A 13,953-nucleotide genomic window follows, 5' to 3' on the forward strand; every position below is an offset into this window, starting at 1 on the left:
ACTACTTTCTTGAAAATAGTTTTTGTCCTTGAGAGCTTAATACGATGATTGATTTTAATGTATTAGTTTTTAGACATTCTCCTGTAGATAGCTTATGGGTATTGAATTTTTGTTTCAGGTTTTGCATTGTCCATTTTTTCACAACTATCTTCCTTACACAGTAAAAAATGAATACTTTACAACTATATGACTTGGCTCAGTTTCTGCAACACCTTGAATCACAGTGATTTTACGAAACAATTTTTGACGAGTTGTCGTCCTTTTTTAACATCTTTCGATAGACAAAGTCAAAAAATTATATGTGTGATCGTGTGCTTTCTGGAAATTTAAATAAAAAACAGTGAAATTTCATTACTAAATTAATGTTGTTCTAGAATGTGATCAATATCTAATATAATAAGTGAAGATAAAAAAATAACTGACTGACAATTTTAATAACATGATTGGCTTGGATAATTTAAAAGGAACGTCAAAGCAAGTGCATTTCTGAATATTAAACCCATCATAAGCTTTTACAGAGCATGTTTTTTTAGCCATCGAATGAAACTTGGATGGTACAGTTTTGAAATTTTTTTGCACCATTTTGCACGTCTCTTAAATCCAGGGTAATTACTGAATTTTTGGTAATTAACACACGTAATTTCGCTTCTTACTAAATTTAAATAATTGTTTTATCAATCGTTGAATCAATAATTGACATTACGGCTGTCTTGAATTGATTTTTTGGCTTTGTACCCACCCACCCATCAACACTTTCAAACCATTGCACGATCAAGTTTTCACTTTGAATTTCTTTAACAAATTAACCATTGGGAATGAAGAATATTAGACACAGATGAAATGGGAGATTGGGAAAACCTTAAAAAGAAATCGCCCAAAGAAGACCAACTAATTTGGAGCTCGCAAACAGACCTATCCAACAGTGAGACAAAACCAGCAAATGAAAAAATAACAGCAAAGTTAAGATCAAATTCCAAAGAAGCGGAAAAGATACAGTTTGGGGATTACAACGTGAAAATCAACATCACTGAAAATGAGGGAAATGACGTCGAAGAAGAGGTTGTGGACTGTGATGTGGCCGATAATTACCGGGGGAGATATCTTAGCGTTGGTCTAGATGGAAGCACTTTGACCGGAGACTTGGAGGAGGGAAGGTTGCCAGCTCTTGGAAAAGGGTCAGCGGATAGCAGCAGCAGTAAGAGAAGGGCAAGTCATGAAGGGACGGTGAGACAAACAGTTCTTCCTTCGGTGGAAAATGCAGGTCAGTAAATAACATTTGAAATTGATTCCTTGTTTGGATTTTTTAGTCGATCTGCTCGTGGGTGACTGTTTTGAACCACGTGGCAACCGTTTTACGACCCAAAAGTTCCTGGCAAACAAAGCTACAAACGTGTATTTTTATTTATTCAATATTTTGATTCCATTTTTCACCTCGTTACTAAGGTATTTAAAACAAAAAATAAAACAGGTTAGTTTCACCTTATTTTACTATGAAGGTTGCTTTGTTATAATTTAAACTTACCTGCTGAACAATACTTTTTTCAACAGCAATGAAGTATCTACTGACTTGTCCCATCTTCAGTCCTATTTTTCTAGTGTGAACAGAAATTCGGAGGGCAACACAATGGACTAAGACATTGTCCTGGAAGTAGACGGGCAGGCTATTTCTGCAAGACAGTGGCTTACCTCTATTACCACTCACTCGTCTTGCGCAACATCATGTATCTATTTTTGCAGCATTCCGCGTTTAAACTAAGTTCGAATTGTCCCACTGTCATGTCTTGCGTGGTTTACGCCTGACAGGATAGGTTTATTATTATAAGGGGTGGAATTTGATAGACTGAATTCCTCATTTTGAAGCTCCATTCCAACATCCCTAAAGACGAGAGTATTTAACCAATGTATCGTACCCGTCTTTACATAAGGCGCGCAGACAATGACGCTGACCAAGTAGTCTTCTCATAAGTTGCAAGTCGCACCGAGAAGTATGAAACGCTTTATGCTTGGAATCACATTAAGATAGAAGAAGAAATGATTGGATCCGCAGTCAAACTAAAGTATGTGCCGTGGTGAAAAGGTTTTGTCGGTTGAAGTGGAAATGGGCAGACCATATCACTCGAACATCTGATGAAATATGGACAAAGCGTGTTCTCGAGTGAAGACTGAGGAATATGAGGCTCCAAGGACGCCCAGCAAGGAGATGGTCGGATGGTATTCGGAGGTTTTCTGGAAGACAATGGATGAGGATGGCGCAAACCAACATGGGCTGATTATGATGATGATTAAAAGTACCGAAACATTATACTTAAAGTCTTTTTTTAAGCAGGACAAAGAGTAATTAAAAACAAACAAAAATATGCCATCCTGTGCTGATGATACTAATGGCTTTGTCCGTTTCTATGGCCATAATTCGATCGAACATAAACGTTTACCTTTGATATTTTTGCTAATGGAGTTAAATTAATGTAAATCGAATATTAAAAATGGATTAGCAATGAAGGAAGACTTTAGTAAATTGATAATAAACAATCATTTGAGTATGTAAAGATTTTGTTGATATTCACTCGATTTAACATCCTGGTGCAGCGATCGGAAATTCGTCTAAGTAACCGACAGAAAAAAGATTTTCAGGGAAACGGAAACCGAATTTCGGCTTCTGTTCTATTTTCAGCCGAAACAGAAACCAAAAAGTAACGAAATAATATGAAAAGTAACATGGCGTAATTTTTTTTATTTTTTAATATGTCCAAACAAAAACGCGACATGTCTACGCAATAGTGACGTCAAGATTCGTGACGATGTTGTGACGATGTATGATATATACAACTCGTTGAAAATGGCCCTATATTTCTCTTTTAAAAAAATTTAAAAAATAAAAAAGTTAAAAATGTATTATTTAATAAAAAAATATATTTATTATTTCCTAAGTACAATTATGTTAAAAAGTTTGTAAAGGAATAAAAAATAACTGTTAGAGATAAAATGGCGACACGAGTAGCAGTAAACACAAGGTGAAAATTAAGAAGGAATTTTCCCTCCCAGTATCTTTGAAGTCTGATTTCAGCAAATAATAGCGTATTTATGAAAACTTTTTTTGTATTACTATAAAAGCTTTGAGTCTACTACTGCACTTTTAAAAACTACTCAGAAACTAAGGAATTGCTTTTTTAGATTTTAAATTTTAAACTGAAAGTTCAAGTCTGACTCGCTTGAACTTAAATTCTGCATTTAAGGTCAAAACTTCCAACGGTTGATGTTACGAAGCTGATTATTCAAAACGTAAAAGTAAAATTTTAAAAAATGAGCCACATAAAAAACCCCGAAGAAACCTTCCAGAATTAAAAAAAATAAAACCGATCAGATCGAAAATTTTCAAAAACCTAAAAAAAATCATAACTCGAAAACTACGCAAAATCGCGCAACATACATGGGGATGATTTGGATACCTCTCAATTTAAGGTACCTACATTTTACCTTTAGACGTCACTTCTCCGGCCACCCTGTATATATTGCGACATCGGAGGGTTAATCAGAATGAATCTTTTTCAGGAGAATGGACAAGAAGCAGATCCAGCCCAACTCGGAGAAGACACAGCCATGGTTCTGCAATGTCACCTACTGTTACGGTAATTATTTTGTTTTCTTTGACAATCTGACAGATGGAAACATAATTCAATTTTTAAGTAATGCGCTTGCTACTTACACATGAAATTTGATCCCATCCTGTTTCTTTAAGATCCCAAGAGTATTTCTACACTTTCAAACGACACAACACGGCATAGTTGAATTCAAATCGGGAGTTGCGTGCTGAGCGACGTCTACAAAGAAACTAATGAGTCAAAACGTACAACTACTATTTTAACAGTAGTCTAGTCGGTTTCTGGACTATTCTTAATGAGGAATTCCAGCCCAACCCGGAATTCAATTATAAAAAATGTTTTCATGTACACGTGAATATCAAAAAGTTTTGGAGTATAATGAAGTATCTCAAAAACGCATGCAAAAATAAATAAAAAATGTTAAAAATAGTATTCATTTTAAAATCGTAAATAATGACGTCACTCCTTATATCTACGTGTAGTATTTCCGGTTTCCGCTTTAAAGCCCCCGCACCTTATAAGGAACGTTTTGACCATAGAAAAAAAGAGTATACCTGAAATCCAGCAAATAATACTTTGATGACATTTCAACCAGAGATTATGTCAACTTTCTAGGTTTTTCTAAATCGAAACGTTCGTAAAAACAACCATAACATAGAAATGAGCAAATTACGATCAACTAAATGAAGTAATCAAAGCAATATTCCATAGATTCTCGTCAGTTTTGTTATTGGCTGAAGAAATACAACTTACCGCGGTCAGTGAAAGTAAGAACGCCAACCGTTTCATGACGTCACTACTGAAAAGTGACACACTGATTAGTCATTAGGCGCGGTATTTGATAAATGTAACTTAAAAAATTATATCTTTGTAAATAACGCACAAAAAAAATACAATTTTTTTTTGCTTAGTTAAATAGTAGGTTAATTGAAAAAAAAAATTAGAAAACAGTGGAATTCCTCATTCTGGCACCAATGCAATGTAGTTTTTTAAGATTATTGTGGACATCAATATTTATTGTTGTGTTTCCAGAGCACAGTATGGAGCAGCCTCGGACAGAGTGTTCCCGGGAGTTGCGATACAGCCCTAGCGGACATAATAGAAAGCCCTGCTAAATCGGTAACATATTTATTTATTTATTAATTACATTATACATACATTTGTTATGGACAGAGACACAGTTTATAGCGACACAATCAGGAACGACCCATGTCTGTGAACTTGCTCCGACTCACTATAAAATCCGTGTTGAGTCGGGGCACTTGTAATGCATTCATAACCATACATTCACACACATTCTTCTTCAATCCGTGCCTCATGTCTGAGGATGGTGATTACGCCTGACTCCAGGCATGGCTCGTCTGTGGACAGTCTCCCTCCATCTGGAACTGTCTTGTGCTCTTCTATAGGCATTCGTTAGTGATGATTCTGATAACTCAGTGACTGTACCGCTCCACATATATACATATATATTCGCACATACATATTTACATTATATTTTATACATACATATACATATGTATATGTTAAGTTTATACACATCATTGATACTTTACACATTATTACATTTTACATTTATAAATACATATTAATCATTTACCAGTTAGTCCACATTTGATCGCAGAAATCCATTCCCGTTCGAGCAAACCAAAATTACTCAAACCAGATTTGAATTTCGAAAATGACTCGGATTCCTTTGTTACCTGATCTAGTAAATTAAAAATTCTTGGACCTACCACAGAGAAATGTCTCTTGGCCAAAGTTATTTTACTTTTTGGTACGTAGTAATTTACTTTTGAGGAATATCTTGTTATTATTTCCTGTTGTGTTCTTTGTTTACTACTTGTGGTCCAAAAGTTGATCAATTTATTTAAATACTAGCTTTTACCAGCGTCTAATTTAATATTTATAATTAGTATTTTTATTTTACCATTTTTGTATACTTAAATTTTAGTATTAATTTTTTCGTTTTATGTATGCATTGAACTTTTTTGTAATGTACATAAACGTTTATAAAATAAATAAATTGAAATTTAAATGTATAAGTCACTGCACAACTCTGCTCCGGAATATCTAAGGGAACTCTGCATTCCTAGCTGACAGGCGTCTCACGCTTAGAACAGCTACGTCTACGGCGAGAGGAAAAGTTATTATACCTCTACGCAAACAGCGCACTAAATTTAGTGAACGCGCATTTGCGGTCGCAGGCCCTACGGCATGGAATGCTCTCCCAGCAGAGGTGCGAGGCTGTGAAAGTGAAGTGATGTTTCGGAAAAAACTTAAAACCCACTTGTTATCTAAATCATTTGAATAAATCCGTAGCATGTGGCAACAAAATAATTTGTTTTAATTAAATGACAAATTTAAAAGCTTCAATTAAATTAATTTAAGAATAGAATCACTATGTAAAGTGCCCTTGAGGTATTTTATTACGAAAATAGCGCTATATAAGTTATCCATAATAATTTTTTAAAAAGAGAATAGGCTATTTTACACATTACATATGTGTCTGAACGACACGGTAAAATACGGGTGGATTGACATTTATATGTATAAAATAACAACAAATCAAAAAGCGATGAAAATAAACAAATAAACTCATTAAATTCACGCCTTTTATTAAATGTGTAGTTTCTTCAACTTTTTTATTAAATGAACTTTTAAGTTTTAAAACAAAAAAACGCCTAATTTTGTTTTTTTTTAAGTGACATTAATCTTATTTAAATAAATTTCGATTTCGGCCAAAACTAGAACATAGGCCGAAATTCGGTTTCAGCTGGAATTCTTGTTTCGGTCGGCCACTAGTTACATACGTCATTGGTGCCAATGCTTCTTTTATTTATTTTTTATTCAGATAACAAATATGAGTAAACAATATTACCAATAAATATAATTTTTATATTAATTAAATACATATATTTTTTACACTAACGTTTCTCATTACTACAATATCTGAGTTTGTCCAAATGTTTGTGGCCAAATACTGGATTTCACCCCTCGGGAGTCATTAAGATTAACATATTGCAACAGGGATGGAGAATACCTTAATAATGGAATATTTAAGTCAAGGCGTATGACCTGTCATTAGCTCGTTTAAGTGGCCACTTTACGCACTGTGTCACAATAAATTTTATAATTATTTTTTGTATTTTTTCGATCGGTAAAATATTTGTTATAAAAGCACCACCCCATCCGATTATTCCGTTTTGCAAACTGATTTCAATTTTTCGATGGTTCATATATTGTTATACATCCAGCACTTTCTAAAGGTTTGATAATATTTACAGGCTATGTTAATGGGGCACACCGCACTCCCCGTAGCGGTAGGCAGAGTACTGACTCTATCTCCCGTGTCGTCTACTGCGCAGGAACCCTTCGGTAGTCCTCTGTTGGGCACGCCCCATAGAGTCACGCCGTTACCCCCCTTGCAGGTGAGTGGCATGTTTGCTTCCGCAAAAAATATGTTTAATATTAAAGCATAAAAAAATACATTTTTATTATTACATATAGTGCAATCTCCCAAAAAACCAAACCGATTAACTTTTTTTTTGTATTTATTTTTATTCAAAAAGTTAAAACATGAACAGAAAATATAAAAGGAAAAATGATGAAGCCCACTAAACCGCGAAACCGGCTTGTCAGCAGGTTTCTTATTTTTCCTGTACAAAGAAAAACATCAGAGAAATTATATAAATTTATTTCAACAGAGAGGGAAAGAATTTTTGAGAAGGGAATATGGAAGTCTAGGCATTTACAAGGCTTATGACCTGTCATTGGCTGGTTTAAGTTGCCACTTTACACACTGTGTAGCATTCACCATTCTGCCCATGTTTGAACATCCACATTTCCTCAACTCTTCCATCTGTTGACTTTTGTGAAGTAAAAGAGCTGAAACCTTTATCACGTGGGTGAGATTCATCCGGCTGAACCAAATCACCTACTAGGCAACGCCTGAAAACAATTTTCCATTGTTTATACTTCTTCTTTTACCAGGTAGTAATTCAACAATGTTTAATTATGTCCATGTTCAAACATGGGCAGAATGGTGAATGTTACAGTGTGTAAAGTGGCCACTTAAACCAGCCAATGACAGGTCATAAGCCCTGTAAATGCCTAGACTTCCATATTCCTTTCTCAAAAATTCTTTCCCTCTCTGTTAAAATAAATTTAAATATGAACAACTCCCTAGGGAGGAAATCCAGCCATTCTGCAAGCATTTGGACATTATCAAACATTGTTGAAATTATATAAATTCAAAAAGTAACATAAACATTATTAAAAACTAAAAGCATACGTATTTTTAAACAAAATTTATTTACAAAAATTCGAATTTATGACAGTTAACATAAAATAATATTCAATATAAAGCCTTGTTGCTTATTAGCTATTTAATTCTTTTTTTCTTAAAAGTTTCGTCAACATTTTCTTTTAAGATCTGCTTAGGAATCTTATTGAAAATTTAAGTAATTGTATAATGAAGTGTTCTTTGGCCATACTTGTTTACATACCTCGGTACTGACAAGCTTTCACGTTATGCTAGCCCTGTGTTGTGTGTATGTATATACCTTTTCTGGTAGTTACTAGCAAATACGGACAGGCACCCTTGCTTTTTAAAAAGCGGGTACCTCTTCCTTATCAATTCCAGCTGATCTGTTAATTAACTTAAAAGCCGAGTTTTGTAAAGATAGAATTTTTTAATGTTGATTTTACAAGAAAAGCCCCAACTGGTAATACCGTACCTAATGATTGATTCCGCTAATGATTGATAAATAAGTCTTAATGTTTATAATATTAGAAATCAAACATTGATTTGAGTCTACTGAACACTTTATTTTATTTTTACAAATATAAACATATAAAAATAAAAACTTCCTAACAATTGTTTCGCCTTGTTAAATTCAAATATAAATACCTGAATTCCTCATTACCTATTAAACACTTAGCCTCGCCCTTAACCATTGGTTTTTCCCTCAATTATGATTAATGTACATGCTATAGTTCATAAGATTACTTTTATTTTCTACTTCAGTACCTTGAATTATATAACTATATAAGGACATTCAATCCATATAATCTTCACATTCGTTTGAAAATGCCCTAATAAGGCGAAACAATTGTCACGAAGTTTTTATTTTTATATGTTTATATTTGTAAAAATAAAATAAAGTGTTCAGTAGACTCAAATCAGTGTTTAATTTCTAATATTATAAGTTTAAATATGGAGTTCTACAAAATAAACACCAAATCAATTAATAAGTCTTAATGTTTTTATTGGTACAAAACATTTTATTCCTAACATTCTGCCTATAACTGTCCTTAATCTATTAAATAATTTGGTAATATGTTTATCCCATTTCGATATGTTTTCAATGCAACGGCAAAGCTAATTCCAGGATCAAAAAAATATTCTCGCATCTCACAACACCTTCAAGATTTGCACTAGTTAAAAAGCCCAGTAGCTCAATCACAAATAACTAACTACGTGCTAATAAGCGAAGCGATAACAACTTCTCACCATGGTTGTTTATCGTATTCGCGATCAAAATGGAACATCCGTGAACACCTAGTATTAAATGTCATAAATGTCAAAATATTTACGTTTCGCGACGTATAATTCTGCCGCGCAATCACATATTTGAATTACACCGGTGTAAATATGGAAAATATTCCAAAACTGATATTTTTATTTATTATTTATCGCGCTATTTATTGCATTTAGCCAGCGGTTGGCAAGCCAAATGTCGAATGCCGAAAAATGCCAAAAGCAAGCAGTCGCCATAGTAATTGTAATTTAATTTTTTCTCTTTACTATTTTGCAATTGCAATATACAGGGTGTTCTTTAAACCCTGTCACATCCGAAACCACGATGATTAGAATGGGCAAGAAGACATATACGCATATTTTAAAAAATGTAGTAAATGTAAATGTACAGTATCAGACTCTCCCCTCCCCCCTCCTCGTTTCACCCCTGCAGAAGTAAGCAACCGTTTGCTTTTTTTTATATTTAATTTTTTAAAATTGTTTTCGTTTTAAAAAAATATTTTATTGTGTCAATATGTCTTCTTGCTCATACTGATCATCGTGGTTTCGGATGTGACAGGGTTTAATGAACACCCTGTATTGTATAATTTTTTATAGTAAACGCCGATTTTTCGCTAGTGAACAAACCGACATGAGCGTTGACTTAGAGATTACACGCGCGTTGACTACGATAACTAAAGCATGTTCATTATTGATCATTGTGATCGCTCAAATGCTTAGCATGTTTTTAAGCACGTCGATAGTTATTTGTGATTGAGCTACAGGGTGCAGCACGAGAAAACAATTTTTGTTGCAACACAAAGTGAAAACATTTTAAGAAGTGAATATGGAAGTCTAAGTCTTATGCCTAGACTTCAATATTCCCTTTTCAAAATATTTTCCCTCTTTGTTGCAATAAATTTAGCAATACAGTGCCCTAAGCATCATTACGAGCGGAAAGGGAATAATGATTTATTTGTAATAAAATTCAAACAAAATAAATATCCATGCATTTCGAAAATTTCGATATTTATACAGGGTGTTCTTTAAACCCTGTCGCATCCGAAACCACGATGATCAGTGTGGGCAAGAAAACATATTAGCATATTTTTAAAAATGTTTAGAACGAAGAATTTTTTTTAAATAAAATATTTAAAAAAAACAAATGGTTGCTTACTTCTCCAGAGGAGAAGTGGGGGAGCGCGGCGCAGTATCAGACTACCCCTTTTCTCCTCCTCGTTTCACCCCTGTAGAAGTAAACAACCATTTGCTTTTTTTGATATAATATTTTTATAAATTTTATTCATTCTAAAAAAATATTTTAATGTGCCAATATGTCTTCTTGCTCATACTGATCATCGTGGTTTCGGATGTGACAGGGTTTAATAAACACCCTGTATAAATACATTCCTACATTTCAGAAACTCTTCAACAATATTATTTTCACAAAAAATTCATTTTAAAAATAATTTATGAATGTAACGAATTTTTTTCTTTTCTAGGACGAATTTGATAAAAAGGAGCCTCTCAGCGCAAATGACATGGACAATAAACTAGACAAAAGTATAGAAGGGGAAGGAGCAGACCTCATCGACGGACACACGAGTAGAGAAGTAATGATGCCATTTTTACAAAAGCATTGAAAATTTTCATATTATTACTGAATTAATTATATTATTTACTAGAATGTACTCTTGCCATTTTCCCATAAAAATTTGATTATAGATGAAGTACAAGAAAGGGATTTAGGTACGCCTCATATTGCAGTAGTTTGCGACCATGATAAAAGTTCCGAGTTCGATTCCTAGCAGGGTCAATGTAAAATATTTGCAAGCTGCAATATTTTATTATTTTTTGTAACAAATTATTGAGATACGTTGCGTTTGGTGTGTTTCTGTTTCTTTTTTAAAAATGATTTTTTCATTTTATTTTCTTTTGCTTCATTTAATTATATTTTATTTTATTTTACTATATTTCATTTTATTTTATTTGATATTATTTCATATAGTGTACTTATAAAAAGCTTACTTATTAAAAGCTTTGTTTCTATACGCACGTAAACATTATTCTCTACCTTCCGTTACAAATACAAGAGTTACTAGATACTCCACCCTGATGCTGCGATAAAATAAAAATAATAAATACAACCTTCGGTCAAAGAGGATTTGCCTACTACTCGGTTAAAGTGAACAATCTACTTCCATTATCTATAAGGACAATTAGTAAGTTCTCACAATATAAAATTGCTATTAAGAAATGGATAGTGGAGGTGGGTTGCCCTTGGATCGATAAGTGGATTAAGCCAAATAGGTAAAATGTTTGACTGTTTATGACATTTGTTCTATTGGTCTAAATAAATTGGATATGTTTTTTTATGATTATTTTACTTTTTTACTGTTTATTATGTTAATGATGATTAGGTTAATTGGATTAATTACGTTTTTTTTATTGTTATTATTATGTTAACTTTGTTAAATAGCTAATCTTACGCATGTTTCACATTTTGTGAAATGTTTCCCTCGGCACGGGACACCCCAGTGAGGTATCATTATCATGTATAAAAAAAGAATACAAGCAATGTAAAAGTATAAATTCATAAATAAAAATAAAATTATTTTATTATTTAAAAAAAAAATATTTTTTTTGTATTGTTTTCTTTTACTTGATTTTATTTTATTTTGTTTCATTATATTTTATTACAAATCATTTTTTTAATGTTTTTTTTATTGTAGGAAATATTTAATGTTTTTTTTTTATTTGCTTTTATTCGATGTGTATTTGTATGAGAGTAAGTGTGATGTGTGTTTATGTGTATTAGTGTGGGAGTATGTGTTCAGGTGTGTGCATCATTAAATAGTAAGTGGGATCGTATCGCAGCCAGATATAATAAGTCTTAATTTATTTTTAAATTAATTAAGCGGCATGTAAAATATATCAATAGATGAAAAGAAACATTTTAGTTACAGTTTTAATACAGGAGCTAGATTACAGCACGTCTTGCAGCTACATAGCGGATAGACAATAAGAAATCTAGCCCCCATTTACATTTTTTTTAATTATTTGACAATAAAGTCTAAACTTAAGATTAAGATAAGGAACTCTAAAGATTTAGTGATATTTAAAAAAAAACAAATGCATAAAAACAGAAGTTAGATTACAACAAGTCTTGCAGCTACTGAGCGCATGGACGGTTGGAATTCTAGACCTCTTTTAATGTATCAATACATGAAAAAAAAAAGCATTATAGCTAGAGCAAGAACGATAGAGGAAAGAGTGTTGTGCATAGTTAGTGCTACAGACTGGCAGATGGAATAAATACTTATTTCTTGTCACGCGAAAGAGGACATTAAGATTAATTTTGGAGAGAAGGTTAAAAGAGTCTTCTTTATTATTTAATAATTTGTGTAAATAGCATAATTCAGATACAGTGCGTCTATTTTCAAGGGTAAAGCTAGGGTTTCCTAGGACAGCGGTGACCGTATCTTTACGGCCGTAGTGAACGGTGATGCGGTGGATAGCCGTCGTAACGGTGACTAGAGAGTGGTTTCTTAGGAAAACGCTGTTGTTAAATGTTATCAACACCGTTTTTCTAGGAAACCACTCTCTAGTCACCGTTACGACGGCTGTCCACCGCATCACCGTTCACTACGGCCGTTAAGATACGGGCACCGCTGTCCTAGGAAACCCTAGCTTAAAACATCCATTTTGTTTGGCAGATTGGCTGTAAGTACTGGAAGGCCGAGAAAGACATGGCATGATCAAGTACAACAAATTCTTGAAAGTGGTCATGTGAAAAGTCGGAATAATCGACGTGCGTGCATGAGAAGATGTATGAATGTGAAAGAAGCAAAGGAAGTGTGCCAGGACAGAGTGGTGTGGCGTTCTATCCTCTCTGCCTACCCCTCCGGGGAAATGGCGTGATGGTTAGTTAGTTAGTTAGTAGTTACTTGATTTTATTTTATTTTGTTTCACTATATTTTATTACTTATTATTTCAAATATATATTTTTTTTTTCTAGTGTAGGTACCCTTTAATGTTTTTTTTTTTTTTGGCTTTATTCGATTTTATTTTATTGTACTTGGTTTCGTTTTATTTTAATTTGTTTTACATTATAATTTTATTTTACGATTTTCATAAAAATAAAATGAAATAATAAATTAAGGTCAGTTACCTTTTTTTACGGACAATGAGGAAGTTCGGTGGTTTTTTTTTATTGTTTTATTTTGTATTGTTTTATTTGTTAATAGACTAAATGTCAAAAAAAAATTTTTCAATTTTTACGTATCGGATTATCAGCGCTACGATTTTTTAATGTTGTGTATTTCTGAAATAACTCCGCGAGTAACGTCAGAGGTTCATTTCCGCTTATTCTCATTCAGTTCTTCCCATTGGTCCAGAAACGACAAGCAGACCGGAAATCTTCCATAGCTCTCAAATCATAGGTTGATTCACATGAACCAGTGACGTCATTCAAAGTAGTGCGTTTTTGTCAAAATATTTTTTATTATTTTTTAAGTACATTTTCAAGAAACTTTGCCGTGCAAGAAAACATTTTTTGTATCCAATTTCCCGTAGGGCTGAAGTTCCTCATTAGACGCACCCAAAATGTATCTATCAATTTTTAGAAAAAAAATCTACGATAAGACGTATCGGACACAGCCCAACTTTTGGTTGAATTTTCAGAGCAAAAAAGTGCGTCAGATGGTCCGAAAAATACGGTACTTAGTATATTTCTTTCCTACAATCCCAGGGTCTTGATCCAGAAACCCTTTTGTTCCGAGATGGCAGAAGGAGGATAGACATGGTGTTGGCATTCGAGCAAGAGGAGCTGGA

The 13,953-nt window shown here is 33.3% G+C and overlaps 1 protein-coding gene across 1 annotated transcript; it reads left to right on the forward strand.

Moving 5' to 3' along the window:
* Nucleotides 1–626: 626 nt before the first annotated feature.
* On the forward strand, nt 627–10,733 carry LOC148272546 (uncharacterized; the record flags this gene model as incomplete). The annotated part of the gene is made up of 5 exons (XM_088239910.1): nt 627–1,261; nt 3,550–3,626; nt 4,632–4,718; nt 6,887–7,030; nt 10,623–10,733. Coding segments are annotated over exons 1-5 (840 nt in total), but the record flags the coding sequence as incomplete, so codon positions are not given.
* Between the last annotated feature and the right edge of the window lie 3,220 nt (nt 10,734–13,953).

Source organism: Micrasema longulum, unplaced genomic scaffold, assembly GCF_059751315.1.
Source record: "Micrasema longulum isolate JH-2025_06_02 unplaced genomic scaffold, ASM5975131v1 h1tg002302l, whole genome shotgun sequence".
In the NCBI taxonomy this organism is placed as follows: domain Eukaryota; kingdom Metazoa; phylum Arthropoda; class Insecta; order Trichoptera; family Brachycentridae; genus Micrasema; species Micrasema longulum.